At 45.0% G+C, this 24,708-nt stretch overlaps 1 protein-coding gene across 1 annotated transcript in view; it reads right to left on the bottom strand.

The window, feature by feature from the left end:
* STK39 (serine/threonine kinase 39) overlaps positions 1-18,316 on the bottom strand; it is a 292,691-nt gene extending 274,375 nt beyond the window's left edge. The window contains exon 1 of the mRNA XM_055307897.1: positions 18,007-18,316. Coding sequence (XP_055163872.1) covers positions 18,007-18,211 — 205 coding nt within the window. The 5' untranslated portion in view covers positions 18,212-18,316. The remainder of the gene's footprint in view (positions 1-18,006) is intronic.
* Positions 18,317-24,708: the final 6,392 nt, after the last annotated feature.

The following is a 24,708-nucleotide window of genomic DNA, read 5'->3' as shown; positions in this document are numbered from 1 at the left end:
GGGAGAAGGTATACAGCTGAGATAAAACTACTCACATAGGAAAGGTGAGCTGTTCAGACAGTACCGGGTTCCAGGTCTGTTTTTCAGAATTGCACCGTCATAAACAGGATGAACTATTTCATGGTATTTCCAAGGCCAGCAGAAAAGGCAAGACCGTATCTCATGATCCAGGCATCAGTATTTCAGAACTGAAGACAATCTACAACTGAGATGGGGCTCAAGTTTTCCCAATTTACTCCAAGGGGGAAAGGGAGGCTGCATCTGAGGGAAGTATTTCCTGACATAAAAGAATAAACTGCTTTTTAAGCTCATCCCAAGTATACATATTTATATAACAAAGGGTATATGCGTGGGTGAGTGGGGTGCATACACACACACACACAAAAGTACATTAACTGGGATCTCATTCGGCATAGGTCACTTACCTAAGAGCAATGTTATATGTAAACACTGACTCGCAGTGTCTGCCACCCACGAGATCCCTTCCCAGGTAGGAGTTTCCCACGTTTCACCCTTATCTGAAAAGGGCACCTGAGCTTTGGGCAGCAGTTCATAGGCAGGCAAGTGTCCTATGCAGAAACTGGTAAAAACTGGATTATCGATCTTTGGCATTAAAATTGGTACATAAAGAGAGAAGCTAGCAATTAGCAGCCAAAGCTATGCCTAAAAGGGAAGGAGGAAGAGAGAAGCCGTAAGGGCCAGGGCGGCTATGAATGAACCAAAATTCTGACCCTGCAGTAACCACCGGGTACAGAAGAGAGGAGCAGGTGAACCAGGGCAAGAGCAGACTCACCCTGATTGGCTAAATGACACCCACGGTAAAGGATTCTTAAGTGAAGACCCCAAAATTCCCCCGGGGTCTTATACCAGGCTCATGAGAAAGAAGCCAGGTGCTCATCATTTCCAGGTGCTGCAGGGCCCTGGGATTTGGGAGGACATTCCTGTCCCCCCGATTCCCCCATCTGTCTTTATAGAGGATGCCCTCTTACTCAGGGGTAACTTCAGTGAGTCCCTGGACCTTGTAACCAAAAGAGTAAATCAATTTTGTTACATTCTATAATCTAGACTTTCCACCAATTCAGAAAAAGCTTTCCCTAAGTTTGTTCACAGTAATAGGCGTCATGATGGTTAATTTCTTGAGTGTGTAACATGCACTTGGATGATAATTTTCCTCCTTTTCCAATCCATGACCACTCCATCCCATCCACCATTTCTCCCCTGGTCTTAGATATCTCAGGTCTGGGTTAAGCAGGGGATAAGGCAAGGTGCCTTCTCAGACTAACCCCCTTAAGTTAGAAAGGGGAGCAGCTAATTAACACAACAACTGAAGGACATTTCCACAGCCTCTATCAAAAGTACAAATGCGGGCAGCCCGGGTGGCTCAGCAGTTTAGCGCGGCCTTCAGTCCAGGGCCTGATCCTGGAGACCCGGGATCGAGTCCCGCATCAGGCTCCCTGCTTCTCCCTCTGCCTGTGTCTCTGCTTCTCTTTCTCTCTCTCTCTCTCTCTCTCTCTCTGTCTCTCATGAATTAAAAAAAAAAAAAAAAAGTACAAATGCAATACCATTTGTCCCTGCAATCCCACTCTTGGATATCTGTCACACAGATGTACAGAGACCTGGAGACAACCAGTAAGAGTCAATCAATGAAAGACTGGTTAAATAAAGTACATCCACAGAATAGACATGGACCCTGGAATAGAAATAAGAGTATTTAAATATTTAAATATAAATAATAAAACAATATTTTTAAATGAGATGGATCTATGAGAAATGACCTAGAATGACAGCTGTGAATATCTATGATGTGTATATTTTACTACAAATATATACAGAAATTACACAGAAGTAAAATATACATGTAATATATATTACTACTCTGCAGAAGTAAAATCATTAAGTGTAGACTGCTATCCACAGTTACCACATTACACGTATAATAATTACATTTTGAGGATGCCTGGGTGGCTCAGTTAAGCATCTGCCTTTAGCTCTTTGTCCCTGCTCAGCAGGAAGTCTGCTTCTCCCTCTGCTCCTCCCCCTGCCTGCGCTCTCTCTTAAATAAATAAATAAATAAATAAATAAATAAATAAATAAATAAATAAATAAATAAATTCCTAAAGATTCATTTCTCCTGTGTGCCTATGAAACCAAATAGCTAGTTCTACAAAAAGATGGCATATATTTAGCCAATCAAAAAAAATTCCCATGCTGTCAACTCTAGGTTTGATACGAAAGGTCAAGGTTAGATCTAAAAGTCATTGCTGTTGTTCCAGCACACCCACAAACAATGAGAAAGTTACTTACTCTTAAATTCCCTCCATCCCAGAACTTTCTGTAAAATGTTTTCACTTCCAAAATACCAAATAAGGTGGGATCCATAGCACCCAGAGGCCAAAGGCAAATAACAGACACTTCTAAGAAATACTAAATTGCAACACAGACATTAAGATTAGGCTGTAAATGTATTCTGAAAACATGTTAAGTGTGAGATAAATACATATATACTGTTTAGCAATCATAAAGTATGCTTGACTTTCGGCATGTATCAAATTTTTGAGAAACAAATCACTTTTGCCAAGATTAATCTACCACTGGTTTATTTTTCTTTCTCAAAACAAATGAAATGTGAAGGCACTGACAATACTAAAATGTATCAATCTCCAAAAATATCAATTTATAGCTTTTTTTAAATCCTATACCATCTCAACTTACACTCCTACACCAAAATTCAAACACTATCTAGCCCTGGACAATGAGGTAACTGGTGAATTTTCCCCTTTTACTCATCTATATTACCAAACTTCCCATATAATCTTGGAAAGTTTGAGATAAACAAGCTTGGAGATTTCAGTAACCCAGAGGTCTAGGTAAATCCTTTTCTCAATACTTCCCTTTGTGAGAAAGGGGTGTGGGCCAATCACAGGAAGGACATTCCACGTATCTAATCCACACACACACACACACACCTGTCTCCTCCTTTGGAGGAAAAAACAGAAGTCACATTTAAATTTGTAACGATAACACTCAGCCCTCTTCCGACATCTGAAAGCATACAATATTTCATAAGTGCTTTTACCAGAAAGACTGCAATTTAATAAATGGTATACTCACCCATCTCTCATCCATCTACTATTTCTGCCATTTGTATATAAGAAAATGGGCAAATTCTGCCAATAACTACGTTTCTCATCTTTTTATCCTAATAGGATGGCAACCCTTTTCTGAAAACTGATTATAAAACTGGTGACTATCATAAATAAATAATAATAAAAATAAAAAAATTTAAAACTGGCAGTAAAATACTGCTGGACTGACTTCAAAGTAAAGAAACTTCCATAATTATGTTAAGCAACAATCTACACTTAAAACTGAGTGATGCAGAGACAACATGTTATTTTTGGGGCTATGATAGATCTGGTTCACTGGCTTCTACATGGCAGAAGAAATAAGTACATACGCATGCAAACAATCTATATTTTTAATGTGGTGTTGAGTTTTAAGAAGGTCAGTCTGGAATAAAACATCTCAGGCCTAAAAAGGATCAGCATTATACACACACACGTGCGCCCCTTCACCTTTCAAATGTCACACTGGCATCAACATCTTTAGATTATTTAGCAAGTTATGTATTTCTAAAGCCACTTTTCTAGCAAAACTCACTCTGATGGATAGTTCACGTAGCACATTAGTTTATGAAACCTATAATCAACCGCACTCTACCAACCAAGATGAAGGGAGTTGAGCAATGAGGTCCCCTACCACAAGTTAAAAAGGAAAGTTAAATGAATATCAAACATTGTCTATTCATCACTCTTGAGCTAAATAAAGCTACTGTGGTAGAGACTTTGCAAAGATGGCAATAAGAATTCCTCCCATTTCTGTATACATGTCTCCCTACCATGTGATTTTACCACTCTGAGGCCCAACAAGAAGGGAAGGGAATTTGTGATGCGAATGAGACAGAGTGGCACGGAGTGAGTGCCATGCCTGGGCCTCTCAGAGCCCTTGCAGCTCCACCCCAGCTACCTGCAGCCAAGGGATAAAGTACAGGAGAGCCTCCTTGAGAATGAGACATCAATGGACAGAGGGCCAGCCAACAACCAGCACCGACCACCACCACCCACACACACACACACGTTGAGATCACCTTTAAAGAGGTAGCCTTAGCCCAGCTACTTGAGGACGGGCCCTAGGCAAGAACCAGCAGGCCTGCCCCACCCAGGCCAGCCCAAACCATCAACCCAAAGAACCTTAAGCAAATAAAATGGGCATTGTTCTAAGCCGCTAAGTTTTGGAGTGGTCAGTCACACAACTATGCATAGCTGATAAAAAAGACTATCAGGGGGTACCGGGTGGCATAATGGAGCACCTGGCTGGCTCAGAGGTTGAGCCTCTGCCTTTGGCTCAGGGCATGATCCTGGGGTCCTGGGATCGAGTCCCACACTGGGCTCCCCACAGGGAGCCTGCTTCTCCCTCTCCCTATGTCTCTGCCTCTCCCTGTGTGTCTTTCATGAATAAATAACATCTTAAAAAAAAAAAAAAAAGACTGTCAGAATCCTTGACACTGGGCCTTTCAGTTTGTCAGGCACCCCTGAAGGCAAAGCTTTAAAGGAGGTGTGCATCTCAACAAGATGTTGCCGCTGAAATCTTCGGGGGAACTACACTGTCCCTACTTGCTTTGGCCCCTTGCTGAGCCCCTGCAAATTTTAAACTTGGGTAGGCGCCTGAGTTCTCTCTCTCTCTCTCTCTCTCTCTCTCTCTCTCTCTCTCTCTCTCTCTCTCTCTCTTACTCCTGCTCAGGTCTGAGGTCTTTTGCTGCCTGGTGCTAGTCTCTGGCTTTACAGATCGGATCTTGGAATCCTCCCGCCTGGCCCCCCCTCCGCCTACCATGCGTCCTCTTCAGTCCACCATCAGCTTTTGCTTTTGCTAGCCCTCCTCGAGACAAACAACTCATAGTAATCTGAAACCACAGTCCTGGATCATCTCATTACTTCTATGAAGTAGTGATGCTGGATCTTTTAAAAACAACGACTTGAAACAACCACCAACACTGTTCAGGCTACAGTCGTTCTGCAAGATTAAATGATTATTCCAATAAAGCTACAACTGCTTAAAACAGTTGCTGGAAATATCTTAAGAGCAAATTAATGTCACATTAGAAACCGGTCTCGGGATCCCTGGGTGGCGCAGCGGTTTGGCACCTGCCTTTGGCCCAGGGCGCGATCCTGGAGACCCGGGATCGAATCCCACATCGGGCTCCCGGTGCATGGAGCCTGCTTCTCCCTCTGCCTGTGTCTCTGCCTCTCTCTCTCTCTCACTGTGTGCCTATCATAAATAAAAAAAAAAAAAAAAGAAAAAAAAAAAAAAGAAACCGGTCTCATTTCTTCATAGGACGCTGAGAGAAATGGGGATTTTTTAATTTAAAATATAATGTAGCTATAAAGTGTAAGTGAACACCCTCCTACCATGTCCCCTTAGAGGAAACAATACCTCTTGTTGTAGGTTAATTCTGATGTGATCAATTGAAAAGTCAGTCACATCCTATAAAGATCATCTTCCATATATTTGACACTCCTTCTCCAAGAGACAACAGAATAAACAACTGCATAAAACAAAAATAAATAAATAAATAAAACAAACAACTGTATACAGCTAAAAACAATTCACCCCTCATACGGTACATGAAACGGGACATAAGCTATCAGCAAGTATGGGCAAAACAGGTGGCTGGAACTTTTACCCACCCTGGTGACTGCACATCAGTTACCTGCCTTCAAGGCTATTTAAGCAAATATAGAAGCATCAAAGATGCCTCTATTGTCTATTTCTAATGGGCTTTAAAGAGCAGGACATGAAATTATAGCCCTTAAAAAGTCTTGCTGCTTCTATGGAAACAATCGGAAAGATGGCTATAAATGAACTCAGAGGCTCATTATCTCTTAGCCTTAGAGATGGTCACTTTTTAAACAACTGATGAGTATTTATTTTAGTAAAGATAAACAGCCTAGCCTCTGATCTTGACTTATGCCAGAAATACTCTTCTTAAGTGAGTCCTAATGATCACAATTTGAACCTACACAGAGACCTTTCTCCTCACCCTATTTCAGCTTCCCAAGTGCCCAGAAAAGGGGCCATGCTAAACCTGTTTCCACAACAAGCCTCCCTGAAGGTCAGGCACTGGACTAAGAGCTCCAGAAACTTGAAAGGGTATACACAAGGAAAAATTTTAAAGGATTACATAGTAAAATATTCTGTTACAGCCCCAGTTACCCAAGGGACACCAAACATGAGAAAGTACAGAGTGTTCCTGAATTTGCCCAAAATTAAACCCAGTTAATCTCCCTACACAGACCTTTTTTTTTTTTTTCCCCATCCCTCAGTCATTAATTCTCTCTCCCAACAAAGCAAGTATCCTACCTAAACACTGATTACGGAGCATGAATTTCTGTTAAGGTACTGACTTAAATACTGGAGGTTTCATTTGTTTTGTGATACATAACTTAGGTTAAACTGTCAATCTTTTCATGACTGAGACACCAAACTGTTTTAAACTTAAGAGAAAAGAAGGGTCCATGATTCAAGCTCACCATTTAAGGGACTAAAATTGATATAGGTTTTATTTTTTCTAAGTAGAGTTAATTTCACAACTCTTTTGTAATTTCACCCAAGATAAGCCAAACAGAAACAAACAAAAAAACACCCAGTTAGTTCTCTCTTCAAAAATAAAAGAAAATAAACCAAAGTGATACATCCAACCCCAAGACCCCAAAGTGATTTCTTAAGGAAATGTAACATTCTGATACTTCTGAAAAGACTGGATTTCATTCGGGAGGACTCTCCCGAGTGCATAATAATCACAAGAACATCTCAGAACGAGTTAAGTGGGTAAGATAAAAAGTCACACTTCAAAACTATCTTCCTACGTCAACAGGGGTATCTGTTTCACCACACACACAGAATAACTGTTCTTCTGAAAATACGAATCATTTAGCTTTCAAATAGAGCACAGAATGAAAACAAAGGCTTTTAAAAAAATAATAATAATAAGGTTAGCATTGCCTGTCTTCTTTCTGTTCTGCTAAATCAGTGGCAACGTCTTAGCATGTTATCAGGAGGTGGCCTCACGCTATTTACAGCCATCACAAGATTTAGTCATTTTTCTGAACATTTTGGAGAAATTATCATCCGCTGCTGTCCAATAAAACGTTTTGCGGTGATGCAAATAGTCTGTATGTGAGCTACCCAATAGGCTTATTGGATAGTGCAGATTATAGACTTGACGTTAAGGAAACAAAATCCAGTTCTGCAGCTGCACTAGCCACAATTAGCTACCGAGCATCTGAAATGTGGCTAGTGAAACTGAGGAACGGTTATTTTATTTTTTTTAAGATTTCTTTTTTTTAGAGCAGTTTTAAGTTTATAGCAAGACTGAGAGAAATGCAGAGATTTCCCACATACCCTCAAGCACAGCCTCCCCCATTATCAACACCCCCAACAGGGGGCTGCTACACTTGTCCCAACTGATGAACCTACGTGGCACGTCCTTATCACCTGGAGTCCACAGTTGACATCAGGCTTCACTCCGGATGCTGCACCTTCTAGGGATTTGGGGGAAAAGGATAATGTCACACAGCCATCAGAAGGCTATCCCACAGAGTGGTGTCACCGCCTAGACATGCTCTGTACTCAGCCTGTTGTTGCCTCACCCCCACCAAAATTACTTCGTTTTCATTAATTTAAATGTAAATAGCCACATGTGGCTAGTGACTGCGGACTAGGCAGCCTAGAGCCAGACACCCTGTAAGGAAGGCTGTTGCTGCTCTGACCACAACAAAGCATCAGCTTGGCAGGAGGGCCTTGGCTCTAGCGCAGAAACGGCTCCAGCTAATGATCAGCCCTGAAGTTCATCCACTTCACGTGCTCTCTCCACCCATCACCTTGTTGCTCCTCAATCTTTCACTTTCCAACACACCCATGCACGCCCCCAACTCCATCGCATTGGTAACAACAGGCAAAGGACGATGATGGAAATGGAGCGACTTTATGTTTACATATCACCACACTTACATGTTAAATAAAACACCCCCATGATGAAAGAAATATAAAGATAATTTTAACACCTCTAAGGAAATAAGATTTTTACTATGATAGTTACATGGTAAATATGTTCCCAGATAGATATTTATTCTGTTAAAATGGGAGTTATAAAATTCATTGAGTCAATAATATTTCTAACTGCTTCCTTCTCACTAATGAGGAACCAACGTGATCTAATAGAAAAAAAAATGCTAAACTAGGCAGGAATCACAAGCCTAAGATTCTAAGAACTTCTGGACCAACAGCTTAAAAAAAAAAAAAAAAAAAAAAAACCTGAAGAACTTAAGCCACTAGAGTCTTGATCTGTAAAACAAAGGAGCAGGAATGGATTTTCTCTTCAGTCTGTCCCAAAATTAAACTTCCTGATTCTGTATTCTTATGCCATTCCTCACTTAGGAATTAACTTATAAAACCCAACAATGACCTATCATTCCTTCCCCTCAGCACACTCTTTCCCTGCTTTCTTGAGTCACCCCATAATTAAGCAAAGGGATGGTGACATTGCCAATTAGGAAGGAAGGGAGGAAGGAAGGAAAGGAGGGAAGAAGGGAGGAAGAGAGGAAGGTAAAGAGGGAAGGAAAGAAGGAAGGAAGGAAGGAAAGGAGGGAGGGAGGGAGGATTCAAATTGAAATGCAAGTAATACAAGACAGGCCAATAGGCACCAATCCAGGAAATATCATCTTTTTATCAATCTCCAAACTAAACAGGGCAAGCAAAAAAGCAATGGGAATGCCCCTTGTTACAAACCCTGGTAAAAACTGATGCTACCAGTTCAAAACAAGAGCACAGATTCTTGTAAGACCTCAACCATCAATAGATTATGAGAAGTCTCTGAACTGTCAGAGGTCACTGGCTTTCAAAATACTCCCCAAATGAGGGCACCTGGCTGGCTCGGGTGGTAGAGCATGTGACTCTTGATCTCGGGGTCCTGAATTGAAGCGCCATGTTGGGGGAAGAGTTTACTTTAAAAATACATACATAAAATTAAATTTTAAAAAATACTCCCCAAATGAAGATCTATCATCCATATGGCAGAAAAATCCTCAATCTTCACTTACCACACCAGTTTTTCCAGTAAATAACCCTAGTAGTGACTAACAGTTGGAAATCTAACCCCTCAAATGTCACCAAAACATATACTTTCACCTAAGGAATGAACTAAGGGAAGAGCCTAATGAGCACCGTCACTACTTGGCCTTTGAGAGTTATACTCAATGTCACTTATTGAAAGAAATTCAAAAATAAAATAGTCTACTTTAAATAATGTTTTCGTATATATTTAAATAAACAATCAGTTTTAAAAGGCAATTCAGCTAATTCCTCAGTGTCCAAGAAGTTTCTTTAAACTAAACCAGAGCTTATTCCAAAGCAACTGGCAAGTGGAAAGAAACGTGAACGGGTTACATCAGCATTTACTCACATCAGATGATTTAGATTCCAAAGTGTATCTAAATCAATTCTAGAAATAAAGCACTGCCAACCCATTCTCTTAAGATTTGCTATTTCTCCTCTGCTTCCCAGTTAAGTCACATCTAAAAGGCTTTTTAATTAACATATTGAATTCTTCTCTAGTATCAAAAACTTGACCAATGAATGGCAGATTTACAGAAACTCTCAAAACACTTGAATCACTTCAACCATCTTGGAATTGTTTTGGTATAATTTAAAAAACCTGTCCTGGAAAAAAAAAAAGCAAAACCTTACAGGATTACAAAAATTCTATTTAGACAGAAAAAAAGAGGCTTTTTTTCCCCAATGAATACACTGTGAAGAATTATAATGCCTATTAGATTAATTTTGACTTAAAAGGTCTTAGCCATATCCTATCCACACCAATCCTGTTACCCTTGGTCCCTTATTATTTATAAAAATACAATCCCTGCCATCATAACAACCTTTGAAACCACCTGTCCTGATATTGTGTTCCTGTGTTTCACCTGTATCTTTGATCTTCTCCCAACAGTCCTGATTTCTACCCAGCAAGAGGCCCCATTGAACTTCAAGGTTGGGTTATATACAAATACATAAACAAGAGAGGGATCATGGGTATATCCAAGAAAGGAAAGCTCTATAGAGAAGAAGAGACCAATACCAGGACCTCCCCCGTCCTGCTCTACAGTGCCTAAGTAAAAGCATGCCACTAAGTATAAGGATGCTACAACTGTGATAGGGAGCTCGGGGTCCTAATCCAGAGAGACTACCTCACAGTCCAGTGACCTCAGGAAAGCTGGGCCTCTGCATGCTGCCTACCTGCACACTACAGGCAAGTGGAAGCACTCAAGTGCTTACTCTTCATCTGAAAGGATTAATGAGCTAATTTCTACAGAGCCCTTTAAGCTGATTGGCCCAAACACAACTAAATAAGCGTCATCATCAAGTGTAGGCAAAATCAAATTTTCAGGATCCAGGGAGGTAAATTTTTAGAAGTCAGGCAATGTTCTCCTTGCACAAGAAGGGAAAGAGTGTTTATCCCCAGTGTTCAGATTTTAATCCAGAAAACATTTATCAAATACTTAATACGAGGTGTGGGGTATCGAGACATGTCCTCAAGAAGGAGGAGTTAACATCTAGCACCGTGATGGGCAAAGCAGCAAATAATCTGCATAGAGTGAGAGGATAGAGTGTGAGGACTGCCAGGAGGTGAAATACCCAATAGAACAAGGGGCAAAAGGGAAAGGAGGTGCAGGGGCAGAGAGTGTTTCTGTGAAGAGAAATAATTTGTTCCAGGTCTTAACAGGGAGGCCAGATCCGGGTGTGTTCAGCTTATGGACGTGCATCAAGCTATACATTTATGACATGTCCACTTGTCCATGTGTATAGACCTCAATAAAATGTAAAAGGACAGTGGTCTCTGTTCAATACACGAAAACAGGTGTGGAATGGTGTTCCAAGCAGAGTGAAAAACTTGCCTCGCAAGGGTAGGAAAGAATGAATGGATCATTTCAGCAACTGCAAAAGGTTCACACCTGCTCGGGGTCTGAGAATGGAAATGACAAGGAAGGTCTGTCTGGAAAGGGAGGCAAGAGACCATTCCCAAAAGGCCTTAGAGTGAACCTGAAGGATGACAGAAGAGCCACTCCTGACAAAAGCTGGGATAGCGCGGCCATCCTAACAATGCCTCCCGTAGCTGGGAGCAAGAACGGAGACGGGGAACCTCTTAGAACTTCTATAGTAATCCAGGGGGAGCTGATAAGGCCTGAACCACATGCGTGATGGCCGAGGGGAAGATTTAGAGACACAGCAGGAAGGTAACAAGTATGTGGGGCACCCAGGACCGATGATGGAGCCGGAGCACCCAGGACTGATGACCGAGTGGAGGGAGGTGCAAGATGGGAAAGTGGGATGACCAGCCTGTTTGTTTCACACTCGAGGGTCTTAAGGAAGACGGGAGGGTGTGGATGAAGCTCATGGGATCCAAGCAATCGTAGCACAGGTAGAAGGACAAGGAGGTTAACTGGGGGTACACAGCTCTGGGGGGGGGCATCTGAACAGAGCCACCCGGGGCAAGGGGCGCCGGGCGGTGCCAAGTCCCACAGCCCGGGGAGAGGGGGCCGCGCAGGCACTTTGGCTCCCGGGCACCCAGCAGCAGCTGGGTGAGTGGCACTTTCCAACAGCTGGGCAGGAAAGGAAGGAAGGAGGCAGGCTGGTGGCTAGAGGAGCGGGGTCCTGAGCCTCTTGTTTTGTTCAGATAAGACAGACCTGGGAGTATTTTTAAACCGAGGGAAAGCGGCCGGGGAAGGAGTGGATGAGGAGCAGCGGTGAGGCCTCGATCTGAGACCACGCGCTGCCGTCCTCTGGGTCCTCTGGTCCTCTGGGTCCTCTGGTCCCCTGGGTCCTTTGGTCCTCTGATCCTCTGGCGCGGGACCCAGTGCGACCCAGGGACACCTTCCAGGCAGCAGCACCTGCCCTGGGCCGGTTGCTCCATGTGCCCCCGTCACCACAGCCGCCCCTCCCACGACCTCCCCCAGGATGTTCTCCCCACCTGTCAGAGGGCCACCTGGCACCAAAACCCTGAGCTCTCCAAACCGCCAGGGGCTCCACAGGCCTCAGCCTCCTCCTGCGGGCCCGGGTGGGGGGCCTGCGAGCTCCCCTCTAGCCCCGCACCGCACCGCACCGCGAGGAGGGCCAGGGCAGGCAAGCCCTACCCCCTGCTCCCTCCCTGCTGGGACCAGAGAAACCCTTCAAGCCACCGGACTCCTGCCTGAGACAGGGCTGTGTGCCCTCCTGATAACCTGCCACGGATTAGCAAACATCATTTTTAGGAGTCACGGAGGAGACTGATTGAGAGCAGGCCCCGTGCCAGGCACCCTTCCAAGTGCTCTCCGCTCTTTCAGTCCTCACAACCTTATCTTTATCATCTGCGTGTAACAGACGTGTAACAGACGAGGAAACTGAGTGCAGACACATCTAAGTAATTTGCTCAAGGTCACAAGGCCAGTGACTGCTTGGCCAGGATATGAAACTGACCCCGCCATCCGACCCGGAGCCTGCAGTGTTTTAATTCATTCTCAAACATCATCAAAAACATAGTGCATGACAGACTGTCAGACAGACAGGGAGAAATGCATGATGTGATCGCTCACAAATCAAAAGCGTAAATAAAGTATTGTGATAATACTCCCAAAAGCTTCTTTTCACCTAGAGACATTTTCCCACATGGCACTTTGAACAGCACATTTAAAAGAACTTTTCTTTAAAAAAAAAAAAAAAAAAAGTAAAAGAGCATTTCTGTGCTCTAAAACTAATTATTATCCTTGTTAAGCTTAGCAGATATAGTAAAAAAAAAAAAAAAAAAAAAATCCATGCTGGATTGTACAGTATATAGGAATGAACTGCATGGCAGGTGAACTATACCTCTTAAAGCTGTTATTCAAATGGGAGAGTAAGTGAACATGATGTGAACATAAGTGAACATGATGAAGAAAGGCATACTGAGAAATTTGATAAAGACAAAAATTTCATGAGACATAAATGACCAAAACTAAGAGAACACAAAATCCAAATAGTAAATACGAACTTTAGGTGTGGATGGCTTCATGGTGAATTCTATAAAATAAATAAATAAAAGAGCATTTCTGTTATAAATGTACCTGCTGCCAATTATACACTTAAAAAACAGTTAAAATATAAATATTATGTTTGTGTATGTTTTACCACAATAAAGAAGTACAAAAAGAGTATTTCTACATGCATTTTCTCTTTCTCAAGTGAAATGATAATGAAAGCCAAAGCCCTGTTTTTATGCTATGCACTAAGGCCTCCTTTAGTTTAAAAAAAAAAAAAAGGCCAGGGGCACCTGGGTGGCTCAGTTGAATGAACCCCTGACTCCTGATTTCAGCTCAGTTCGTGCTCTCAGGGTCATGGGATGGAGCTCCATCTGAGGCTCCACACTCCGCACAGAGTCTATCCCTCTCCCTCTGCCCCACTCCAAATAATACACTCTTAGGGGCTCTCTCTCTCTCTCAAATAAAATCTTATAATGGACGCCTGGGTGGCTCAGAGATTGGGCACCTGCCTTCAGCTTGGGTCATGATCCTGGGATCCAGGATCGAGTCCTGAATTGGGCTCCCAACACGGAGCCTGCTTCTCTCTTTGCTTGTGTCTCTGCCTCTCTCTCTGTCTCTCGTGAATAAATAAATCTTTAAAAACAAACAAACAAACAAACAAACAAATAAATAAATAAAATATTGTAAGAAAAACAAAAAAAAAGCCCAAACTAGCAAGCCAACAGCAGTAGCAAAGCAGCCCCATCTAAAGGTCTAGGAGATGCACACTCAGTGCCCTGGCCCTCTGAGGTCTTCCAAAAATGACTGTGAGCCAGTGTAGCTCTCAACGTCCTCAAAATCCCTCTAGAACATCCATAAAACCAGTTCTAATCCCCAAATCACAGAACTCTGCGCAAACTCAGAGCACAGAGCAAACCGGGAGTACCCTGGGCTGCTTGCAGGAAAAGCTGTTGCTCCTCGAAAACCTGGCCTTATGCCCCATTACCTGAGCTTGGGGAAAATGCATCTGAATAGTTAAAAAAAAAAAAAGAGAGAAAAAAAAAAAGCATCACAGGAGAATAATAAAGTGTTCCGCACAGCCCTTGGTCAAACTATGGCTAGGATTCTAGGAACTAAATTATTTTTTGTTGACTAGGACCAAAAATTATATGTATTAATTTTTTTAAGATTTTATTTGTAAGTAATCTCAACACCCAATGTGGAGCCTGAACTCACAACTCCAAGATCAAGAATCCCACGCTCCGCCGGCTAAGCCAGCCAGGAGCCCCTAAATGTATTCCTTTCAAATCATTCTAAATGACCACTCAGGACAAAATAAATCGACACTGAGAAATCAAATACAAAACTAAAGAAAGGCTTGTCCTGAAAAAAAAAAAAAATAAGAAAATCAAACATCTTCTGAGGCACAAGTCTATTTAGGGCTTCTCTGAGGAAAATCAGCAAAGATCGCAGCTCCTGCCGCAATTATCGGACTCAAATACAGAAACTCAGACGGCAGAGACTACAGAAGTTCCTCAAGGTTGTTCAGTATTACTACAGATGCCAAAGACGGTATTTACGTAACTCACTGTTCATTCTGTTCAACAAAAAAGTTCAACTATCATATCACCAACAAATAATTTTTCAATTGGCCTACCTTTGGGTACTCCTAACACTTCTAAAGAAGGAATCTGATGGGGGGGGATGGAGGGGAGAGGTGAGGAACAAAGGTTCATGAGGCTGAAGAGTATAAAGAGGAAAGAAAACCTGGCAAGAGCAGTTACTTGTGTGGGAGACAAGAAATATCTGGAGTCTACTAAGACAAGAATATCGACGGCTAAAAGGAGTTTAATAACTTCACAACATTTTCACATTTTCAACCCCTAAGTATAAAGCTCTCCCCAAATAGACTTTGCATCCTTTCCAGGTCATGCATAGACTTCTGAACCAGATTACCCATAAGAGCATCACAAATTCTCCATTGATCTGTTCACGGCACAAGAACAGTGAGTGATACAACAAAGAAAACTTTATTTTTTACACTTGCAAAATCCCGTGTTTATTTTTCTAAAATAGAAGTCAAACAACTGAACCTGTCTTGTTTGAACTTTAGTAAACCTATTCTCTCATAATCCTGAGGCCCCAATCTCTGCCCAGAAGGAAATGAAGAAAAAGTGCTCTGTGCCACGCTGCAAAGTTAAAACACAACACGCGGCGCCTCCCTAGGTCTTGTGCTCAGGCACACCCGAGCCTCCTGCTGGTGGCCGTTCACACTGCTGGAGCCCTATCATGACACCTGCCGGGCGGAGGGGGAGGCAGAGGCTCTTCACCCACATTCGTGTAGAAACTAGTTCAGTGTCTGAACTACTAACTTCTGTGAGTAATGTTTAAGTAAAAGTGCTTAACCACAAGTTCACTTGTAATCACTCAACTAGCATTAAACACTAAATGGAAATGGGTTTATAATTCCCTATAAACATTAAGGCCTTGCAAAACCCCTATGCCAGCAATCTGATTGGTCAATAACATGGCCCATGGACCATCTCGTAGCTGGCGAACAGAAGATACACTTAAAATTTGGAAAAGCCCTTCCCACAGGGTGAATGTGCAAAAACAGGAGAAGTAAGGAGCAGGGATTTCTGTTCTCAAATGCCTTAGGTAAACTGACCAACCATAATGAACAATGCTGTCAGCGAAAGCGGAAAGCAGCCCTGCAATTAAGCCCATCACTTAAATCAAAAGATTTTTATTCATTAGCTCACAAAACTAGTCGGCTCAAAATACTGTGTTTTCAATAAGCAAAGCTTACATTTTAACGTAATAACGTACAGAAATAATCATATAAATTGGTTATAACTAAATTCTGGTGTTCTCATGATCCCCACCCCACCCCCCTTTGTGCTCTCCCAGTGTTCACCCATCACCTCTTATACAATCATTTACATAAAGTTGCCAGGTCCTTGAGGGCAAGAACCATTTTTATGAAATTGTATACTGCTAACACGCAGCACAATGCTTAGGACATAACAGACTCTTAGATGTTGTGGCACGAGTCAAAAAACAGGGGGTTACAAGCTATAAAGTGTGTAAAAAGAGGGGTAGAGGCAGCCAATGTGCTTTGCTTTGGCTCAGGAAAAGCAAAAGGCTTCTCAAAGAAAATTCCCTCTGGCCCTGGGAGCTGAGTGAGATTCCCTAACAAAATGGGCACTGGGATGAGAGAAGAGTCTGTACCCAGACAAGGAGGGCTGGAAGACCAGCTGTGTCAAAGGGCAACACAATGCTCAGGGCACAACCAACACACGCAGACCAGGGGAAGGGGCGAGCCTGCTGAGGGCAGGCAGTAAAACTGAAAAACTGAAGGGGGCTTATATGCCACCTTCAAGCAGTTTTCACTGAGAAGCCCTTAAAGCCGTTTAATCCAGAAAGTGACACAAGGACACATTCCCTGAGAATCTCTGGCCCGCACTTGTGAAAAGTCTGGGTTTCCAAAGAATGCTATATAGAGATGTCTATTTTAGATTATTTGAAGTCCCGGTATCCTTGGTTACGGCTCTGCCCATCATCTTCTCCTATAGATCAACTATGCGGCTTCATTCCCACAGCAGCAGGTGATAAAGACTCGTTTGCAGGCCTAATGAAATTTCTCCTGTTTTAATTTTTTAAAGGGGGGGGGGGACGGGAGTCTGGAGAATTTTTTTTTTTTTTTTTTAAGAAAAGCAAAACACATACCTAACATAAGTATCCTAAATTCCTTTTTCATTCGGCACATGCCCCCCAGGCCCCCAGCTCCCCGACCCGGCTCCGAACAAGGGCCTCGAGGGAGAGGTTCTGGGCCACGGGTCGGCGCACAGCCCCCGGCCTTTCCCGGGCGAGGCCCGAGGAAAAGTCACGCCGCCCTCCTGCCGCGGCCGCGGCCCCGGCCACGTTTCTGGGAACCGAAGAGAAGGCGGCTGTGAGCCGACGGGGGCGCGGCGGGCGGCGGGCGGCGGGCGCGGGAGCCCGGGCTTGGCCCCGCAGCGCGGCGCGGACCCGGGGGAGGACCCGGCGCCCGCTGGGTCCCGGGGCGGGGGGCGGGGGGCGGGGACCAGGGATGGGGACCGGGGCGGAGGGGCCCGGGGGCCGGGGCGGCGGGGCCGGGGCTCCGAGGGGCGGGGACCGGGGCGCACCGGGCGGCGAGGCGGGCGCGGGGCAGCGGCGTCCTCCGCGGCCTCGGGAGGGGCCCCGGGACCCACGGCGAGAGGCTGCTCGCGGGGCGCAGGGGCGCCCGCCGAGGCCCCCGGGACGCGGCCCCCCGGGCGCAGCGCGGCGGCGCAGGAAGCCCAGGGCGGCGCCCCCGCAGCCCCGCCCGCCCGCACCGGCTGCGGCCCGGCCGCTCGGCTGGAGGCTGACGCGGCGGCGTGGCCGGCTCCCCGGCTGCCCGGCTCCTCGGCTCCTCGGCTCCCCGGCTCCGCCGCCCTGCCTCCCCCGCTCCCCGGCTCCCCCATCCCCGGCTCCCCCATCAGCCGCCCTGCCTCCCCCGCTCCCCGGCTCCCCCATCAGCCGCCCCGGTTCCCCGGCTCCCCCGCTCCGCCGCCCCGCTCTCCGGCCCCCCATCCCCGGCTCCCCCATCCCCGGCTCCCCGGCTCCCCGTCCGCCGCTCCCCCACCCCCGCGCCCCCACCCCCGCGCCCCCACCCGCCGCCCGCCGCCCGCCGCCCCGGCGATCCGGGAGATAAAAGTTTGCAGCCTGCGGCTCGTCCGCAGTGCGAGTCACATCCGCCGCGCCGCCGCCTGCAGCAGCAGCGCTCAGAGAACGAACAAATAAATTAAAAAAAAAAAAAAAAAAAAAAAAAACTGTTGGAGCCGGTAGGCCCGAGGCCGGGCGCCAGCCTCGGGGCGAGCACGCAGGCGAGCCGCCCCCCGGGCCCCGGGCCCGCCGCACTGACCGATCACCTCCTGCAGCTCGTACGCGTCCCTGCAGATGGGCCAGCCGGCCGCCTGCGCCGCGGGGCCGGGGGCCGGGGCCGGGGCCGGGGCCGGGGCCGGGGCCGGCGCTGCGGGGGCCGCGGGGGCCGCGGGGGCCGCCGCCGTCGCCGGGGCCGCGGGCTGGGGCGGCTGGACGTGCACGGGCGAGCCGCCGGGCTCCGCCATGATGCTGCGGGCGGCGGGAGGACGCGCGGCCGGCGGACGACCTTCCACTCGAAACTTCCCCGGCCTGGCCGCCGCCTCCCGCCGGCGCACGCCCTCCCCGCCGCGCCGCCGCCGCCGCCGCCGCCGCCGGAGCCCCGAGGGGAGGGAGCAGGGAGGCCGGGCCGCGCGGAGGGCGGAGGCAGCGCGGGGGGGGGGGGGAGGCAGCGCGGGGAGGGGGGGGCGCCGCGGCCCCGAGCCTCGCGCGCGCCGCTGCCGCCTCCGCGGGAACCGCCGCCCCCCCCCCCCCCGCGCCCGGCGCCGGCGAGCCAGGCGGGCTCGGTCCGCTCGGCCCGGCCTCCCGCGGCGCCCGGGTCCCCGGGGCGGGCTCGCGCAACGCCCGCTGAGCCGTAACGCTAGCTGGGGCTTTGCTGCGCGTCACCTGCCAGCATCCCCCTCGCACCTTCGCCTCTTAGGTTCAAGCCCCCACCCCCACCCCCACCCCCCCGGGTGCAGCATGATTCCTTAGGTCCCCGGCTGTTCGCAGGTCCCTTCAGCGGTTCCCAGCCGCCCGGCCCCCAGGGACGCGGTACGGGGCCTGTAAAGTTGGAATCGTGCAAATGGGAGGGGTTGCACGCTCTGTTGCAAACTCTGTGGCCTCCACTACAGGCCGCATTAGCTCCCGACGACCTCGGCAGGCATTTCTTTTGCAGCGCACACTGCGTCCTAAATGAGCTGCCGAAAACTTTGGATTCATTGCTGCTTTCTTTTCCCAACTCTACCCCCCCCCCCCAAAAAAAATTTACCTCATCTTTACCGCTGCTGTGGTTGAACTTTAGGTCTTCCTAATTATAGGTGTCGTATTTCACACTGATGTTCCCTGGGTTCCCTTGGTAGTGATGACCAAGACGACACCACTGTCCTCTTAAGCAGAAACGGTGCAGGGAACCAATGGTCCTCTGGGTCATTTTGCCCAAATTTTCTTGTGAGTTTCATGACAACGACTGAAGAAATGCATTAGAGTAATGAGCATTATTTTTTTTTTTTTAAAAGGCTCTAAGAACTGGGTGATATGCTATATGTTAGCAAATTGAACTCCAATTTAAAAAAGGGAGGGGGGGATTCCTGGGTGGCTCAGCGGTTTAGTACCTGCCTTCAGCCCAGGGTGTGATCCTGGAGACCCGAGATCAAGTCCCACATCAGGCTCCCTGCATGGAGCCTGCTTCTCCCTCTGCCTGTGCCTCTGCCTCTCTATCACGAATAAATAAATAAAATCTTAAAAAAAAAAAAAAAAAGCTCTAAGAAAGACTAATGCTTTGTCTTCTGCATTTAAACACAAAAATCTCAATATTTTTTTGGAAGACAAGAGGAAAGTCAGAAATTCATTACAAGAAATGTTATATGTCTAATCAAACAGTGATCTAAACTAAACCGAGTGTGCTTAATCTCATAGCATTACGGAACAGATGGGGTTCAGCAACTACGGTGCTCTGGTCTATAAGCAGAAACTTATGCTGAACTAAGAAAGTATACATCTTTTATGCATAGGTGTTCAAAAACTGCATATTGATTTTAATCAAGAAATACAACTTGATGAACAAATAAATTCTAGGCCTCTGATGTGTTCAGTGGGGAGGAATAGGGAAGAAGGGAACTCTCTTTTTCAAGGGCTGCTCCCCATCCCAAAGAACTTTTAAGGACTGTTTTTAAGGGAAAAGAAAAATGATTACAGGAATATGACCTCCATTTCGTCATGTGAATTTATATTTTGAATTTCAAATCATGAAGTGAGACCGTGAAGGCCAGGAAAGTTCTTGGAACTTAATTGGAAAATATGATGTTGTCAGCACCAATAGCACGGATTTGAATCAAACACAGATCACTTAGTTTCCTACAAAGAACAACTGTTCCATAGTCACATACCAGATATCTGTACCCAGCCCACCACTTTCCAAATGGCTACCAGAATGACGCCTGGCAAACGGTGATGACTCAGTACAGACCCATCACTACTACCTGTAAGTCTGTTTAAAGAAGAATGTTTACTATCGGTGGCCTTCGGAATCCTTTTTATATCTAAAGAAAAGAACATGAATTATATTTTTAAATTATAAGCACTAGATTAGAATTTTAAGTTAATGTTTTCATAAACACTTGAATAAGGTGGTACTTAAAACTTAGAAATATGTTTGGGGGGAGGGAGGGACACCTGGGTGGCTCAGCGGTTGAGCATCTGCCTTCAGCCCAGGGCCTGATCCTGGAGACCCGGGATTGAGTCCCACGTTGGGCTCCCTGCATGGAGCCTGCTTCTCCCTCTGCCTATGTCTCTGCCTCTCTCTGTGTGTCTCTCATGAATAAATAAAATCTTTAAAAAAATTAAAAAAAAAATACACTGGGGCACCTGGGTAGCTCAGTCAGTTAAGGGTCTGCCTTAGGCTCAGATCAGGATCCTGCGGGGCATGGGATGGAGCCCAGCATCAGACTCCCTGTTCAGTGGAGTGTCTGCTTCTCCCTCTGCCCTTCCCCCAACACCTCCTTGTGTGCTTGCTCGCTCTCTCTCTGTCTCTCTGTCTCTCTCTCTTTCTTTCTTTCTCTCTCTCTCTCTCTCTCTCTCGCGTGCGCGCTTGCTCTCTCAAATAAATAAGTAAAATCTTAAAAAAAAATTAGAAATGTGTATTTAAAAAGTTTTTAACTGACAGGCAATTTTCCCTGAAAGCCCATTACTGAATTTAAACTGAAAGATGGCAGGGGAGGAAGCCTTTAAAATATAAACAAGGTTTACTTCAATACATAAAGAATACATCCAGTTAGAGATTTAAAACAGAAAAAATGAGTCTCAATTTTGTTGAGCTTTTACAACTGCCTCATTATATGTCATGGTTTCTCTAGTTCAGCACTTCTGATATTTTTTGCCAAATAATTCTCTGTGTTGTAGAGGTCTGTTTTCCTGACCTCTACTCACTAGATGCCAGTAGCAGCCCCACTCTGTCATGACTATCAAAAATATCTCCAGACATTGCCACATGTCCTCTGAAGAGCAAACCGCTGCCTTAGATAAACTATTTATACAAAACTGTCATCTTATAAACAGAGTCTTGCAGTAGTTATTTGCTTTACAAAGAGCTTATATAGGGTTCAGTTAGTTATTCACAAATCCTGAAGGGATCAGAATCTGCCACCCCAAAATATGCCACTTTGGCATAAGAGCTATTTTGAGCTGAAGGCAATTAAGAAACAACAGACACAGGAAAAGCTCTCTGCTCTCCCCTATCTGCCTAAAAGCAGGGCATAAATTTCCCTTTTGTAAATGGAATTTCCATTCATAAAGGAAATTTCCATTTGTAAAGGTGCCCCCTCTCCCATACCAGAAAGAGGAGAATGACTCTTATCAGGAAATGGCACTGACATGAGTCTGCATGAACAATCTGTATCTATCAGTAGTTTACCTTACATAGTTCCCAGTCACCATCCCATGATTTACCCCTGCTAGAAGCCAACCCCCTTCTTCCCTTGTCTAACCAGTACTCCACAATTTATCACCCTTTGTTAAAATGGTATATAAGCCCCCAATTCCACCTGCCTCTTTGAGTTATTCATCACTGAGTACTCCCACATAGATGGTCATTGCCATCTGCAAAGAAACTTTGTTCTCTCCTTTGTTAACCTGTCTTTCATCAGTTCAATTCTCAGGCCTCCAGTTACTAAATCTGGGAGGTTAGAGGGAGTTTTTTCCTCCTCTACAACTCTTTGAACATCTAAGAGAAGATGTGTGGTGGAGGGCAGTCCGGGTGGCTCAGCAGTCTGGTGCCTGCTTTCGGCCCGGGGCCTGATCCTGGAGTCCCGGGATGGAGTCCCACACCGGGCTCCCTGCACGGAGCCTGCTTCTCCCTCTGCCTGTGTCTCTGCCTTTCTTTCTTTCTTTCTTTCTTTCTTTCTTTCTTTCTTTCTTTCTTTCTTTCTCTCTCTCTCTCTCTCTCTCTCTTTCTCTCTCTCTCTCTGTCTCTCATGAAAAAATAAAATCTTAAAAAAAAAAAAAGATGTGTGGTGGAGTGGTTAACATATGGCTGACACATAGTAAATGTTCAATAAAATGAAAACCCTCATCAATGTCATCATTATTATCATTATCTGCCAAGATTCATAACAAAATATACAGAGGAAAGATACATAATAATGGCAAAGTGTACTGAATGTAAGCTCCCCAAGGGCAAAAATTTTTGTTCCTCTGGTTCACTGCTGTTTCCCAGTGCCTGGAATAACATCTAGCATGGAATATACTCAGTAAATATTTGTTGAATGAATATAACACTTTTTAAATTTATAAAAACATGCTTTTAAACATCAGAATGAGTCAGCTATGTCAAGGGTGGATTACACAGGAGGAAACTGGAGGCGGAGAGACCTATTTGAAAGCCACTGCTAGAGTCAAGTTAGAGAAATGTGCATATGAATAAAACTCATGATATTGAAGAAAATGATGAGGGGGTAGGTTTAAGAATTATTTAAGGAGCAGAGAAATAGAACTTGATGACAGGTGAGAGTCCTTTGAAGATCAAATTACCCCAATGCGTTAAAAAAAGTAGATGTACACAAGTACAATTTATAAAATGTTTTAAAAATCCATCTTTTGAAGGAACGGGAGGCTCTTGATTGACAGATGGTCTTTCTCCCATGGCTAACCTGTAATCTACTGAAAACTCACTGCCATTGTGTGGTGGGAAAAGGCCAAATGTTCTTGGGTGTGAAGAAAATCTATCACCATATCTTCCATCTCCAACTCTCTCATACTGACTCCTTTAGTAAATGTGTTTGAGGGTAAAATTGTGAAGGAGCTGGATTTTCTTTTAAGCAATTGCTTCCAAAGACAAGGATCCAATATTTTTGAGTGAGGGTGATGGCAAGGCATAGTAAAAAAAGGGATGGGTTTAAGTCAGTAATAGCTGGATTGAAATAGTTGCTCTGCACTTACTAGCTGGTAGCTTAAACTGTCTGAGTCTGTTTTCTTAAAATAAGGACAATCACCCCAGGATGACTGGGATGCTGGAAGGACGAAATGAGCTGGTATGTGCAAACAGCTGAACCACCCCACACACTAGTGCCTCCAAAATTTTGGACTAGGGGGACTCAAGGGTGGTGGCCTCAGGGGAAGGTACGTATTATAGGTTGAATTGTGTCCCCTAAAAAGATATATTGAAGTCCTAAACCCCAATACTTGTGAATATGACCTTATTTGGAAATAGGGTCTTGGCAAATGTAATCAAGTTAAGATTAGGTCATACTGAATTAGGTTGGGCCCTATTCCAATGACTGATACCCTTCTAAGGAAAGGAAATTTGGACCCAGAGACACAGACACACACAGGGAGAATGCCAGGTGACCAAGGAGGCAAAGATTGCAGTGATAAGCCTATAAACCAAAGAATGCCAAAGGCTGACAACAGCAACCAGAAGCTAAGGGAGAGGAATGAAACAGATTCTCCCTTAGAATCTCCAGTAGGAACCAACTCTGCCAATACCTTGATTTTGGATTTCTAGACTTCAGACTGTGAGCAAATACAATTCTGTTATTTTAAGCCACTCAGTTTGTGGTACTTTGTTACAGGAGCCCTAGGGAACTAATATAGCAGGATTACAGGATTTGTTCTTTAGCCAACTGCATTTTATTCAGACCAACTTTAGCAAAGAGCACTAATGGAAATTAGCCACTCCTTTGGAGCCACCACACTACCAAAACCCTGGCTTTTACAACTTGTTTTTAATATTACTTTAAAAAAAAACCCTGCAGAATAAATATCTGAATGAATTCTTGGCAGAGATGTCAAATGTCCATCTGAAAAATGCATTCAAGAATATATGAGCCTTTCCAGCTTTAAAAACCCACTTAGCATACTTAATGATAGAGATGTCATGTGCTTTCCACCAGCACAGCTGATGCTATCTGTCGTCTAAAGTCCAGAACTGGTGTGATTCTATTTTATTAGGCTTAACACAATTCAGTGTTAAAGTGTCATTAGTGCTTATTTCTCCACCAGAAATGGGGGGGAAAAAAGGCTTAAATCTATTTTAAGTTGAATTATTGCAAAGACACTGCTTCTTAAATTTATCACATGTGATTAAGGAATTAAACTTATATGAATTAGAACTTGCAGACATGTGTTTTCATTTATTTCTCAACCAGCTCTTGAAATTGACTTTTTATTGCATTTGTTATTACAGGCAAAATTTCTGTGGTGACTGTTAATGCCTCTTCATTAATCTCAGAGGTTTCTGACCGTGATAGAAAGGTCTCTGGTTCTGATAGAAAGAGGTCTTACTGGAAGCCCTAATCTCTGTACCAATAGGGGAAGACCTCCATATTTGGCAAGGTTTGCCCATTTTCTAAAACATCCAAAGGCATTATGGTAAATCTGTGTGGCACACATATTTCTTTCATGATGTAATCTATCTAAGACCTGATACTCCTGTCCCAGGTAGAATGGCATTAAAATGTAATTAAAAGCAATTTGTTTCTTTAGTGCTAAC

This window comes from Nyctereutes procyonoides, unplaced genomic scaffold, assembly GCF_905146905.1.
Source record: "Nyctereutes procyonoides isolate TBG_1078 unplaced genomic scaffold, NYPRO_anot_genome, whole genome shotgun sequence".
Lineage (NCBI taxonomy): Eukaryota > Metazoa > Chordata > Mammalia > Carnivora > Canidae > Nyctereutes > Nyctereutes procyonoides.
This window is presented reverse-complemented; position numbering and strand designations above follow the sequence as displayed.